The sequence below is a fragment of the Sphaeramia orbicularis genome, chromosome 4 (genome assembly GCF_902148855.1).
Source record: "Sphaeramia orbicularis chromosome 4, fSphaOr1.1, whole genome shotgun sequence".
NCBI lineage: Eukaryota > Metazoa > Chordata > Actinopteri > Kurtiformes > Apogonidae > Sphaeramia > Sphaeramia orbicularis.
Window position 1 is genome coordinate 49,910,810 of NC_043960.1, and position 13,748 is coordinate 49,924,557.

The window sequence follows — 13,748 nt, forward strand, 5'->3', positions numbered from 1 at the left end:
TCACAATTGTGATGGTGTTAGCAGTCCAGGAGAGGCTGTCTGATAACTGCAGACCCAGGAAATGAATGGTGTTGACCCTTTCCACGCAGTCCCCGTTGATGTAAAGCAGGGCTCTGCCCTTCCTGAAGTCCAGAATGATTTCCTTGGTTTTTGTGGTGTTCAGTGGGAGATTGTTCACTGAGCACCACGCTGTCAGTCTGTTGACCTCATCTCTGTAGTCAGACTCATCCTTCCCTGAGATGAGCCTGACCACGGTGGTGTCATCCGCAAACTTTATGGTGGAGTTTGAGAGATGGGTTGGAGTACAGTCGTGTGTATAGAGTAAAGAGGAGGGGACTCGATACACAAGCTTGAGGAGAACCAGTGCTGAGTGTGAGGGTGGAGGAGAGGTGGGGCTGAGTTTGACGGACTGTGGGCGGTCTGTAAAAAGTCGTTTATCCACTGGCAGATGGGGGAGGAGAGGCTCAGGTGCAGAAGTTTCTGTACCAGGATCTCAGGGATGATGTGGTTGAAGACTGAGCTGAAGTCTAGGAAGAGCATCCTTGCGTAGCTATCCCGATGCTCCAGGTGAGTCAGCGCAGTATGGAGTGCTGTGGTAATGGCGTCGTCTGTCGACCGGTTTGCCCTATAGGCAAACTGGTTGGGGTCCAGAATGGGTGGCAGACAGGCTCTGGTGTGTTTTGAGACAAGTCTTTCAAAACACTTCATGACTACAGGCATGAGTGCAACAGGCCTGTAGTTCTTGAGGCTGTCTACTGCTGACTTGGGAACGGGGATGATGGTGGAGGCTTTAAGGCAGGCGGGGACGCTGCTTTATGACAGGGACTGGTTGAAGATGGTGGTGAATACTCCAGTCAGTTGGTCTGCGCACACTCTGAGTACCTTGCCCAGTACTCCGTCGGGGCCTGCTGCCTTCCTGGGGTTCACCATTCTCAGCACACGTCTCATTATCATAAAATTACGGGTTTTATGTCTATGTTATGACTTTATTCTCATAGTGACAAGCGTTTCATTTATGTGGCCCTAATACGCTGTCATACCTTTATTCTCCAGGACCATCATATTTGAAAAAACTAGGTTAGCCTCAGTTTAAGTTAGTTTACAAATCATGTAGGAGCACAAGGTTCATAATCACAAAATGAAGACAAAAACCATGAAAGATCTGATCATGAAACCAAGAGCTTCACTAAGAAGTAATGTTAGCCAAAACAAAACATAATTTAATGTGTGTTTTTACCCAAAAATACAGCATGAATTAATGTTACCTGACATGAAACGGGATCCACAAATCTAGGTTTCGTTGCCTGGATTTGTGGATCCATCTACTTCACTTTTCTTTGGCTTTCGGTGCCTGTAAAATGATAGCGCCGACTGCTTTTCTAACCTGTTCGTATAATCAATTGCACAACAGCTCTTCCCCATTTTTTATTAAATATTGTTTTTAAGTTTAGACGGTATTGAAACCAACGCTGCCACTCATCTCCCTCTTTCTAAGACTCGGTATGTGTAACCGTGGTGACTTCCGCTAGTGGTGATGTCACATGCATGCCCTCTATACTTTAATTAGTCTGTCCAGGTTTCATTTGTGGCAGCACCGGTATGTGAACATCACTATGTTGTCAAACTAATGGTAGCTGACACAAGCCAGACCTGCAGTATCAGTAAACAGGAAATGCTGAGTTCTTATGTATGTAGATTTAAAGCTGCAGTATGTAGGAATTATGTTCTAAGTAATTGTAAAATTGCCTTGACTGTCACCAGACATTAAGGAATCATGTTCATTTCAAATACTGATATCACTGACAGTAGTAGTCCAGCCAGAATATTTGCATTTGAAAGCTCAGTGTCAGCCCCCGAAATGATGTTTATGTTGACATTGTGTGTTTTGGTCTGATGCCCCGCCCATCACCTGTCTGCTAATCACAGAGTCAGAAGCCTTTCAGCATCCGGGTTGCCAGTTCCCAGTGGGCTGCAGCTGTAACATTTCTGATCACAAATGTCTGACGTTATTAAACCTAAAAGGCCTCTTATTATTCCCAAATACATCGTGACAAAGTGAGAAATAAAACAAGGAGATGTATAGGAGATGATTTAGAAACATGGAGACGGCTGAAAGAGGAGAAGGATTTGAAGACTGACACCGGCTCTGCCTTAGTCTGACCACCGGTAAGAGCCACTGAGAGCTGGGATCGCGGCCTCTTCACCTGGTCCCTTGTCCCGGGGCCGGGCAGCAGTCTCTTCTGCTGGCCCTGGTGAAGAGACTGCCGGTCCGGGACTGTTGAACAGACTGGGTACTGCTGTAGGACTTGTCTCTTACCATGGTAGTTCGTTGTAGTTCAGTGTTTTCTGTGGAAGTGACCTGTTCATTTAGCAGTGTGTAATGTGAACGGGGGGGGTTTCGGTACCTCGGCGTCTGTGATTCGGTCGGGGGGCGGCGTCGCTCGTCCGGTGTCTGTGGTTGTGGGGGGGGCGGTTGGTAGTTCTGCGTCTGTGGTTCGGTGTGTGTGTGTGTGGGGGGTCGGTAGTCCGGAAGGTGTGTGGGGGGGGTGTTCCGTAGTTCGGCGTTCGTGGTTCGCGGGGGGTGGGGTGCGGCGTCGGTAGTTCGGTTGTCCGTCGTTCGGTGGGGGGTTCGGTTGGTAGTTCGGCGTCTGTGGTTCGGTCGGGGGGGGGGGGGGGGGGGGGGGGATCGGTAGTCCGGTTGTCCGTGGTTCGGTGGTGGTGGTGGTGGTGGTGGGTTAGATGCGATCGTGCGGCTTGTAGTAAAAGTGAAACCTAACGCACATTTCCCTTTTCTCTATCTCCTGAATCTTCGCAAACTTTCATTTGAGTGTGCAGGACATTTGTCCTGGCCTGTTATATATTAGACTTATGTAGAATAAATCTGGTGATGATTTTTTTGTACGAAATTTATGGTGTGGTGGCAAGGATTAGAGGAAACGCTAGTAGTAGATGCTCATGCGGGATCTGGCAACCCCTAGCCTGAGGGGAGGAGGAGAGGATACCACGTTCTACAGTATTTTGAATGTGATTGCAGTACCAGTTTTGGCCACAATCCTACATACTGCAGCTTTAAATTCAACTCAAGCAAAAAGTCTTTTGCAGTTCTCGTCTTCTCAGTTCCCCATTCCTCAACTGAAGCTATCCTTTAGAATCCTCAGAGATGAATTCAATGATGGTCATGCAGACACATGCCTTTTTTTCTATCCAAATGTGCTTACCTATTAATGTCATGTTCTTGCTTTGCCCAAACCAGATAGAATTTGGGCTTTGTTTAGGATAGCTACAAGTTGTTGTACTTTTTGTCTTTTGAATGATTCTGGCAGTGGACAGCTATTAACCTCATCAGTTGATCAAGGTCTTGTTGTTTGGCTGCTGATGAATTTGTTGACTTCTGGAATTAAATGTAACAGTGGACCCAAACTGAAAAGGACAGCACAGCAGGGCTGGCGAGGATTATTCAGAAGCCAGTTTCTGTTTTCTTTTCCTTCAGTTCAGCCAGCAGTTGTTCATTTTTTAGTAGAGGCAGGGAAACAGAGGGGTAGCTTTAAGATTGTGAGTGAAGTTAAAAAAAAAAAAAAAAAAAAACAAGGGAGGTACAGCAAAAACGATAATGAAGCTAGAGTATACTAATATAACCCTTTAATTTAAAAGATTCACGTTCATGGACCTATTTTTAATGGCTTCCTCACTGTACTCAGTTAAAAATGATCCGTCAGTGCATCATGCTTCTACCACACAGGGTGAGTGGTTTTTTTATTGTACTTGTCTTGAATTTAAACACAAAGAATTGAAGCAGCGGGGAGGGTTTAACTATGGGCTTTAGCTGTGGGCTGTGCAGCAGGTGGTGGAAGCTGCTGGTTTTGGTCATGTTTGCGCTGTGTTATTCACAGAAGCTCTACCTTTTATGAAAAGCCACTCAACAGGTAGACGCAAACAGACCCATACTGCCCACTGTGAAACATGCAGCAGTTTGGTTACACATAAAATTGAAAGTTGTGTTTTACACAGATCCCACAGAAGTAGAAATGGAAGATGATGACATCACTGATAAAAATGATCTTGTCATACAAGGTAATCCACTCTTTCCAAAGCCGACACCTCTTCCCTCACTACTGACAGCTCCTCAGTCTCCCACTCCCCTCAGGTTAAGAGTCTGGGTGTCATCCTCGATAGCCTACTATCTTTCAAAGCCCACATCAATAACATCACCTGGTCTGCATATTTCCACCTCCTCAACATCAACCGCCTCCGCCCCTCCATCACCCCCCCATACCACCTCTGTTCTTGTACATAGCCTTGTCACCTCCTATATTGACTATTGTGATGCCCTTCTATTCGGTTTACCCCAAAAGTCTCTCCATAAACTGCAACTGTCCATAACTCTTGATGCTCGCATCATCACCAGAAACCCCTCCTACCACCACATCACCCCCATTCTCCAGGAACTACGTTGGCTCCCAGTTATAGAGAATCGAATTCAAACTCCTCCTGTACATCTTTGAATCCATCCACAATCTTGCTCCTCAGTACCTGTCAGACCTCCTCCATATTATCACTCCAGCTCGTTCCCTCCGGTCCTCCTCCTCCTTCCATCTCACTGTGCCCCCTGTTTGCCTCAGCACCATGGGTGGCCGTGCCTTCAGCCACTCTGCTCCCCAGCTTTGGAACTCCCTCCCACCATCCATTCGTAACACTGACTCCCCATATTCAAATCCAGACTCAAAACTCACCTTTTCAAAATAGTTTACCCACCATAAGTTTTACTCTCAATGTCACATTTTCATTTCTATGTATAATAATTACTCCATTATCTATTAGTTTACTTCTTTGTCTTTTATGCATTGTCTGTTTTATCCTCTGCTGTACAGTGTCCTTGGGTGTCCTGAAAGGCGCTTATAACTAAAATGGATAAATTATTATAAATCTTTCCTCAAACAAAGTGGCTTGTTTCATGTCAGTGTATATTTGTTTCCTATTATATTTTACATGAAAGGCCTTTTCTTTTTGTCCTCGTCAGCTTGGTTTGACCCAGCTGGATCAAATTTTACATAGTGATATCATAATTTGTTTGTCTAGCCCTGTACTCACAGACAGGCTATCCAGTATGAAGAATGACCGCATGATTTTAATAGTTTACTTTTACCATTGTCTTGTCTTTGCATCAAGTGTGTATGCCATGGAAGGGAAATGTAGCTGGCACAATGTGTGTATGTTTTATTTTACAGCTCTGACATGTATCTGTCCTCATCAGTAGAGATAGCATTAGTCTAAACCTGTAGCTCTGTTTTCATACTGGGAGAAAGGTAGACAAAAAACGTAAAGAGAAAACGGGGAGTTTCTGACTTGTCTACACCATGTAAGTGCAAGCAAACAAAAATAAGTACTCCTGCACAAACATGACTTTTTCACATTATATTGAAATGTTGTAGTTTTGAAAAATGTATGTATTTATTTTAATCATCACTGTCTGTACTCTGAGTACTGCCTTCAGGTGATGTATTGGTTTCAAAATTCATAAGGTTTCACTTTTCCCAACCAAAGTCAATCCAAATCCCATGATTGATGTTCCATGCTCAAGCCTGTGTGTACAACTGGGCCAGAAAGACTAATGTAACATTGACTGTGATTTCCTGCACTGCTGTTTTTCAGATTGTGCTGTGAACGTCCACAAGAGCTGCAAGACTCTGCTGGGTGAGTGCACCAGCAGCAAGAATAAGGTAAATACAACATTAGAGCATTAAAGTCAAAGTTACTTCTGAGTGGTCCAAATACTTAAACATTCACCATGTTCCATCATTTACCAAACACAATGAATCTGTAACTGTATGTAACTGTATGGAGTAGAAGCATTGACACATTCCATGTGAAATGAACTAATAAAGGTGAAGATAAATAAACTTGTGCTCAGTATTTCCCTAATAGTTGCAGTGTATCTAGAATAGAATAGAATAGAATAATCCTTTATTGTCATTGTGTGTGTACAATAAAATTAGGAGTGCAACTCCAGTCAGTGCAGCAATATTTACAATACCAGTGCTACAGAACTAAGAATGGAGCGAATATAAAATTACAAAAACTAAAAAATAAGATAAGAAAATAAAATTTAAAAAATGGAATTTAACAAATTAACATTAGAGTAGAGCTTCGTAGAATAAAAAATAAAACTGGATAAATATATTCATATTTTATCCAGTTTTATTTTTTATTCTACGAAGCTCTATTCTAATGTTACTTTGTTAACATTGCTAACCACTGTTTTCTACCTGTTTTCAGTCCTATAATAGTAAAACTTAAAAATGGTAAATTGTCTGTCTCTTTACCAGTACAGTACAATTGCAGAATGAATGAACATGTCAAGATAACACCACTCACATGAGTAGCCTACCCAAGCTAACACCAACCTTTCTCCCCAAAATTTAAGTTTTCAAAGTAATAAATACACTCCTTTCAGTGGTCAACCCCACTACAAAAGTATAACACACACAACAAAACATACAGTAGTGTCACAACGGTTGTGTGTGGTTTATTTTGAGACTTGCCATGCTCACTGCTGTTTCTCCCACTGAATAACATGGGAGCGCTCAGTTCATTTGGAACAATTCAGGCTTACATGAACCACGTGATCACCGGAGCAGCAACATCAGAGTGTGTCGTAACTCTCTTTATAGGGCTCTGGTATATCTATGAAACAGTATGTATTTCCTATAAAAACAGTATGTATGTCTATGTAAAATAGTATGTATACCTAGGAAGCAGGTCTATATAAAAACAGTGCATTTATTTTTGATAAATATTGAATAAATATAACATTGTTATTGGAGGACAGAAGATTATTGCACATAATTCACATTTGAGGGATTATTGCACATTATGGGAAGTGATTCTGAGAATGCATTGAGGGAAGTGGTAGAACAGGAAGAAACCAGAGTTATTCTTTTACCCAGAGTTATTATAGTTATTGCAGTTAAGTGTGGTGATAGCTTGTGGGAAGAAACTGTCTTTGAATATGTCCTTGTTCAGAGGGCAACAGGTCAAACAGACGGTGACTGGGGTGGGATGTGTCCTTGGTAATGTCTCTGTTGTGGTAATGAAAGCTAGCGATGTCCTCCAGGCTGGGCTGGGAGCAGCTGGTCGTCTTCTGGGCAGTGTTGATCACATGGTCTTCTTAACCACTTATAATCTGTCACTCAGTTGAAAATGCTTGAGAGAATGGCCTTGGGAAGAAAAAGAAAAAAAAAAGACTTTATTTTCTCCTCACAGAGAGAATCTTTGCAGAGGCCTGGCTGTTCGGGATCCCCTAACCTTGGTGAGCAGAATATACATGTGCAAATATGTTAATGATTACAGCTAATTCCATCCTAATAATTCCAGTGTGATGTACTGAATAATGAGGTGACCTCAGTCCTTTTGTGTCAAATTAAAAGAAAAGTAGTTGCTTCTCTGGTCATTTGCAAAGACCCTGGACCCTGATTTTATCTGAGCATGGAATCATCTGTGGATTTGGTTATTTATACTTTTCTTTTTTCTTTTGTTCAGACAAGGTTGTCGATGTTACCTGCTTGATAGTTTTGACTGTGACTCCAGTCTTCCTCAGAAGCATCATCTGACGTGCTGCTGACTGTTGTCTGAACAAAAGAAAAAAGAAAAGTATAATTGCATTAACAGAAGACAAAATGAATATCATTAGTCTGTGGATTTGGGTGTTTGAAGAATATGTTTGCATCTCCCTCAGGCTGCAGAGGTGAAGATTAGTCTCTGTTAAGCCACGTTTCCACTATGTGGTACCGGCTTGACTCGACTCGGGTACCAGGTGCTATTCCGGGAGACCGTTTCCATTACAGGATACTACGTACCTGGTCGTCATTGGCCTTTGTAAGATCCGACTCATCTTATAAGAATGCGCAACTTTTGTGATGTCTGCTCAGAGAGTTGCTGATAAACTCGCTCGTTGCATGTTGCCCTGTCAAGCTTACACTAAATCTTTTCATTGGCCACCAGTGACAGAAATGTCTAAACCTCCTCAACCAACCACGGTGTTGTTTTGTGGGCTGTCATCAAGGATTAGCGTACTGGTATATTTACTGTAAACTTACGAATCTGTTTTTTTAAAAATGGTGGGTCGTACATTAATGACGCAATGATGCAGAGACAACTCTTTGACCAATCAGTGGTCTGCAGTGTTTGCACATCTCATTTTAGTATCTTTTCACCTATTTTGGAACCTAGGCCAAGTTAGTACTCAAAAAATAGTACCGGGTACCAGATTCCAGGTTCTTTTACGTAATGGAAACGCAAAAAGGCAGAGTCGAGTCGAGGCATAGTGGGAACGTGACATTAGAAACAGTTATTTACTGTCCCTGGGTTGGTTTTTCCCTCTCCTCTGCTGGCTACTCATTTTGTTCCTTCGCTGTCCTTGCCCAATTCCTCTGCTCATCCACCTGGCGTCTTTCTCTCCCAGCACTTAAAGACCAGGACAGAGAGCGTGACCCAACCTTGTCACAGGCCCTGGATGGCCCCCCAGGTTTTCCCAGTGCCCCAGGCATGACCATTTTTCCCCGGGGACCCAACACTCAACTAGCTGCCCATAGCAATAGCTCCAGTACTGCCCCTGCAGCCAGCGCCTCCGGTCTCGGCTACAGCCTCCGCCACCACAACAGCTTGGGGTCAGTACTTCTACCAAATTACACTTTTATGTACTTTTATGAGCATCACATTTTTTTTTTTTTTTACATGTAAAAGCCTATAAACCAGAATCTGAATGACTTCACCCATAATGACCCACCCAAATGAATTTTTCTCTCTTTTTAACCTTTCTTAATTGATTTATCACCATTTATTCTAATATTATCCTCTGTATTTTGCATTTTTCAGTATAAATCATGTATTTTCCTACATTTAATTCACTGATCATGTAGATGTTCATTAAAGCTCAGAGTATCATTTATGTATTTTGGAGACACTTATACAAAGTGTCCATCCACTGTCATTGATCAAACCCCATGGGTTTTACTGATGAATCAATGTTGTAGAAGATGACGGTGTTTCCACATTCTCTACAGAGCATCTGACCATCCAAATGGGTCATACCTGATGACCATGAAAAGATTCATTTTACACCAATTATGTTACATGAACTAATAGAATTAGTGGATCAACAGGTATTAAACATTTTAGATCAGCAGATGATTTTAGTTGATCACAGATGTTTGGGTCTTTCCTAACAAATATATTGTGAAGTGGTGTAGATATTTGCAGGACCTGCCATATGTTAATGCTGGATATTTTTAAATGTTGTCTCAGCTGCTGAAATGCTGTTTTTCCACACCTGTCATAAGATGTGTATTTATAGTTGGCATGTCAATGCAAGATGTCTTTTCTAATTTAACCACCTTTTGAAACTTAGTCCAGGCAGCTTTCAGATGTGGACTACTTTTTAGTTCCATTGAAAAATCAAGTATAGGGAGGGGTAGAAACCAGAGGGAGAGATGGAGACAGGAAAGGTGTTAATTAGAGCAGAAATGGGCAGAAGTATAGTTGAGAAGGAATGAGAGATGTATTACTACTCCTACATCATGTGCATTGTGTTGTCTACCACTGTGTATATGTTGGCACTTACCATCTAGAGGATGACTCATTTCAAACATTTCAGCATGTATTCCACCTTGGACTTGCGGTTGTTGTCCCTCAGATCCCTCCCTGGGGAGATGGATGAGACAGATGCTCTGCGCTTCAAACGCTGCAATGAAGATGCCATTTCTTTTGTTCCCTCTACCGCCGAGACTACCATCATAGAAGGTGAATATTTAACTTCCACTCACAACAGTTTTGAGCTTAATGTGTGTTTTGACTTTTGCTCTGATGTTCATTTCTTTGACCATGTCCAGTCCTCTATGACGCATGTCTTTATCTGCGTGTATTTATTTTCCCGGAGTCAGGGATGACCCCACCCTTTCCCATTAAGTTGGAGTATGTCGGTGTGAAATCTATGTTTTTCTGCCCCTGTCATGTTCAAGGTTCATTGTTTTATTAGACACACCCCTACCATGCAAAAGTTGAACCATTGCACCACAGTCTATCGCTCACGAGAATCTCAGAGAAAACTGCTAGAACAAAAAATCAGAATGACTTCGGAGTTTAAAGTGATACTCAGTTACACAGAGAACATTAAAATCAGTGCAAACAGAGGGTCAGCTTCTAACAGCACATTTATACATCAGAATCAGATTTATTGCCAAGTAATTTTTACATTACAAGGAATTTGTCTTGGTTCTGTTGGTGCAAACAGTTAAAAGAAGCAGATATCAAAAATAAAAAATAATAAGAATTATCTCCTAAGCCTAAATGCCTCCTGCAGTCTCAGGACAGTAGGATTTTTTTGGATGTTAATAACATAACATGTCCAAGGTTTTTGATGTTTGGGCTTCTTCCCTCAGATGCTCATTATGCAGTAGTGCGGGCTGATCTTGACTCAGATGCCCAGGACCTGGAGGCTGAGTCTTGGAGTTTGGCAGTTGACCAATCCTATGTTAAAAAGCACTCCAAAGAAGTGGTGAAGAGGCAGGATGTGATTTACGGTAAGTTTGGTGTCCTGGATCAAGGGTCCTCAACTAGACACTGTAAGAGGTGGCCTTAAAAGAAGGCGTAATTAATTTTGTATCAGTGTCCAATTTTAATGTCCAGCCCAGCATAGTTTTTACTAACCACATGCTGAAGTAAAACAACTTATTTTTACGAGGGGCATTTAACTCTTTAAGTGCCAGACAGTTAAGGGGCTAATAAGCCTTAAAAGTGCCACAGAATTTGGCCGTTTTTCAGTATTTCGCGTCATTTCATAATATTTGAAGAATCCTGCAGGAAACCGCTCGGTAACATCCGACCGATTGCTGATTAGATCCAAAACGCACCGGACGCAGCCGATTCATTATTGATCGTAATTTGCATAATTTATAATAATAATAATAATAATAATAATAATAATAATGATAATAATAATAATAAAAATAATAAAAATAATAATAATCTTTATTTATATAGCACTTTTCATACATTAAAAACTGTAGCACAAAGTGCTTTACATATCAGTTTAAAAATCAGTACCGCCCCCCACCCACACCCACCCACTCACTCGCACACACACACACATATACATGCAAACCCACAAGCTCACACATACTTAAGAAGACTGACTGAGCACGGGTAGACCAGAACAAAAATGTACAAGTAAAAGTAAAACATCAATTTAGGAGGCGCTGTCTCAGGGAGCCATCCGCACCAGGAGGGCAGCCGCCGACCCCGGCGACCAGGCACCAGCAACACAGCCCCGCATCCCAACTAGTGGGAGAGGGCCAACTGGGACCCCCACCCACCAGAAAGGAGCGGACCCCAGTGAGAGAAGGCGCCGCCACAGCCCCCAGAGTCCACAGCCGCCCCCCGGCATGGAGGGCTCCCTCTGATGAAACACCGGAGAATAAGAAACATTAAAAAGATATAAAAATATTAGTTGGTCGCGTGACCTCAAATTCCCGTCTGCTTGGTCTCAAAAGGGGGACACAGAAAGAACGTCATCGAAATGTGAGAAGAGAATGGGGGTGGATGGTTTGTTTGTACACAAATGTGGCGTGTTCTCCAAAGCCAATCTGATCGGCCCGTGGCACTTTACAGGTTGTTTTCGTAAAGCCGATTTAATCGGCCCATGGCACTGAAAGTGTTAAATACACCGTGAATATTTACATTTGGCCCCCTTGTACTTTGCAAAATGAGGTAGAGTTTACAAGGCGTTTTGGAATGTACCATGTTATCCACTGGCCTCATATGATAGAAAAAAAAGATAAGGCATTGAGGAGTGATGGTTGAATTTTTTTTTTTCTTTTAATGGAAGAGCAGAATTTATTTTTTTTACCCACACCAAAAATCAGCCTTTAACCATACAGATGTAATGATTACTCATTTATGTTGGTTATCTATAGTGACAGATATGAAAACGTGTCAAGATAACATTTTTGGTCATATCACCCAGTCCTACATTTGTACATGGCCATTAAGTGAGTTATTTATGCAGTCTGCTGACTGCTATAGAAATAAAGATTCAAATTATTTCAAGGTATAAGTGGAAAATACAAGGTGGAAAGCATAAAACACATAAGTGATGTAAACCAGTCCATAGCCTTTAATTTTACCAGCATTTTCTATAAAACTACAAACATGAAATACTTTTGTTGCTGCACAGAGCTGATGCAGACAGAGATGCACCATGTGCGGACGCTGAAGATAATGCTGCACGTTTATGTCCGAGAGCTGAAGGAGAATCTCCAGATGGATGCGGGCAGACTTGATTGTTTGTTCCCTCGCTTGGAAAACCTCCTGGAACTTCACACACAATTCCTTTCCCGTCTTAAAGAGCGACGACAAGAAAACATCTCATCCAGTGACAGGAACTACATTATCAACAAAGTAGCTGATATTCTGATTGCACAGGTAGGGAGGAGATAGTTTGTGTTAACAGTGAACAGGAACAACAAGGAACTGTTTTTGTATATGTTGTTTAATCCATGTTGTATAATAGATTCTATGTAAACATCAGAATACAGGGCCATGTTTGAGTTGACCACACACACAGGACTAAACCAGAAGAGCCAACAATCTGGGCTTCTTAGCTGATGGTTTCTTTTGTTGATCAGTTCTCAGGTGAAATAGGAGAGAAGATGAAGGATAGCTATGGAGATTTCTGCAGTCACCACAATGAAGCTGTCAGCTACTACAAAGAACAGTTGCAAAACAACAAAAGATTTCACAACACCATACGAGTAAGGAACATTAGGATTTTTCCTTGTTTTCATACTAGACTTAGTAGAGCATTATTAGAACCACTTACAGCCTGATGAGTCTCACATTAGATAATGCCTTTTTTCTTCTCAGAAAATCAACAACCTGCCCATTGTGCGGAGGTTAGGGGTGCCTGAGTGTATTCTACTGGTGACACAGCGAATTACAAAGTACCCGGTACTAGTGGAGCGGATTCTGCACAACACCCAAGGTTCAGTACTTACATTTTCTGCAATTTTTTTTTTTTTATATTTAAAAAAAAATTAGCATTCAGTATCAGACATTCGCATTCGGTACATCATATGTATATATCATACATCTGTTTCTGCTCTAAATGTCAGAACAATATTTTTGTTTTATGTCAGATAACCAAATAAAAGAGGATACACTATGTACAAGTAGGGAGAGATCTTTTCCATACAACACAATCACTGATTTGTGAAAATAAAATCAGGCCTATAGGGTGTGACATAGTTGACCCATTTTTCCCAATATGAAGCAAATTTATCCAATTTGTGATTAACAAATGCTGTCATCTTTTCCATTTTATAAATGTCCATTGTGATTTCCATCCGTTTGAAGTTGGGCTCTCCAGTAATAGCCATTTCCTGGTAATAGCGTTTTTACAGGATACCAGCAAAATATTCATTAAATGTCTTTCTCTTTTTAGCCATTCCTGAAGTATGTGTCCATAGAACATAATCTTACTCTCGAAGGGTATTTTGCTTTTAAAGATATCTTGTAGGGCATTGTGTATCTCTCTCCAATAATTCTTCATGACAGGGCAGTCCTAGAAAACATGGTAATGATTTGCATTTTTATTACCACAGTTTCTCTAACAGACAGGGGCGTTATCGTCATGGTGAGACTTCTGGGAAGGCGTAATAAAGTACCTTATCAGGCTTTTCCAGCCAAACTCCCTCCAC

At 41.6% G+C, this 13,748-nt stretch overlaps 1 protein-coding gene across 1 annotated transcript in view; it reads left to right on the forward strand.

Annotated features, from left to right (window-relative positions):
• Nucleotides 1-13,748, forward strand: part of arhgef18b (rho/rac guanine nucleotide exchange factor (GEF) 18b) — a 138,812-nt gene that overhangs the window by 58,071 nt on the left and 66,993 nt on the right. Inside the window, 8 exon segments of the mRNA XM_030132070.1 lie at nt 5,650-5,717; nt 7,261-7,306; nt 8,459-8,663; nt 9,689-9,795; nt 10,434-10,574; nt 12,227-12,474; nt 12,678-12,803; nt 12,916-13,033. Coding sequence (XP_029987930.1) covers nt 5,650-5,717; nt 7,261-7,306; nt 8,459-8,663; nt 9,689-9,795; nt 10,434-10,574; nt 12,227-12,474; nt 12,678-12,803; nt 12,916-13,033 — 1,059 coding nt within the window.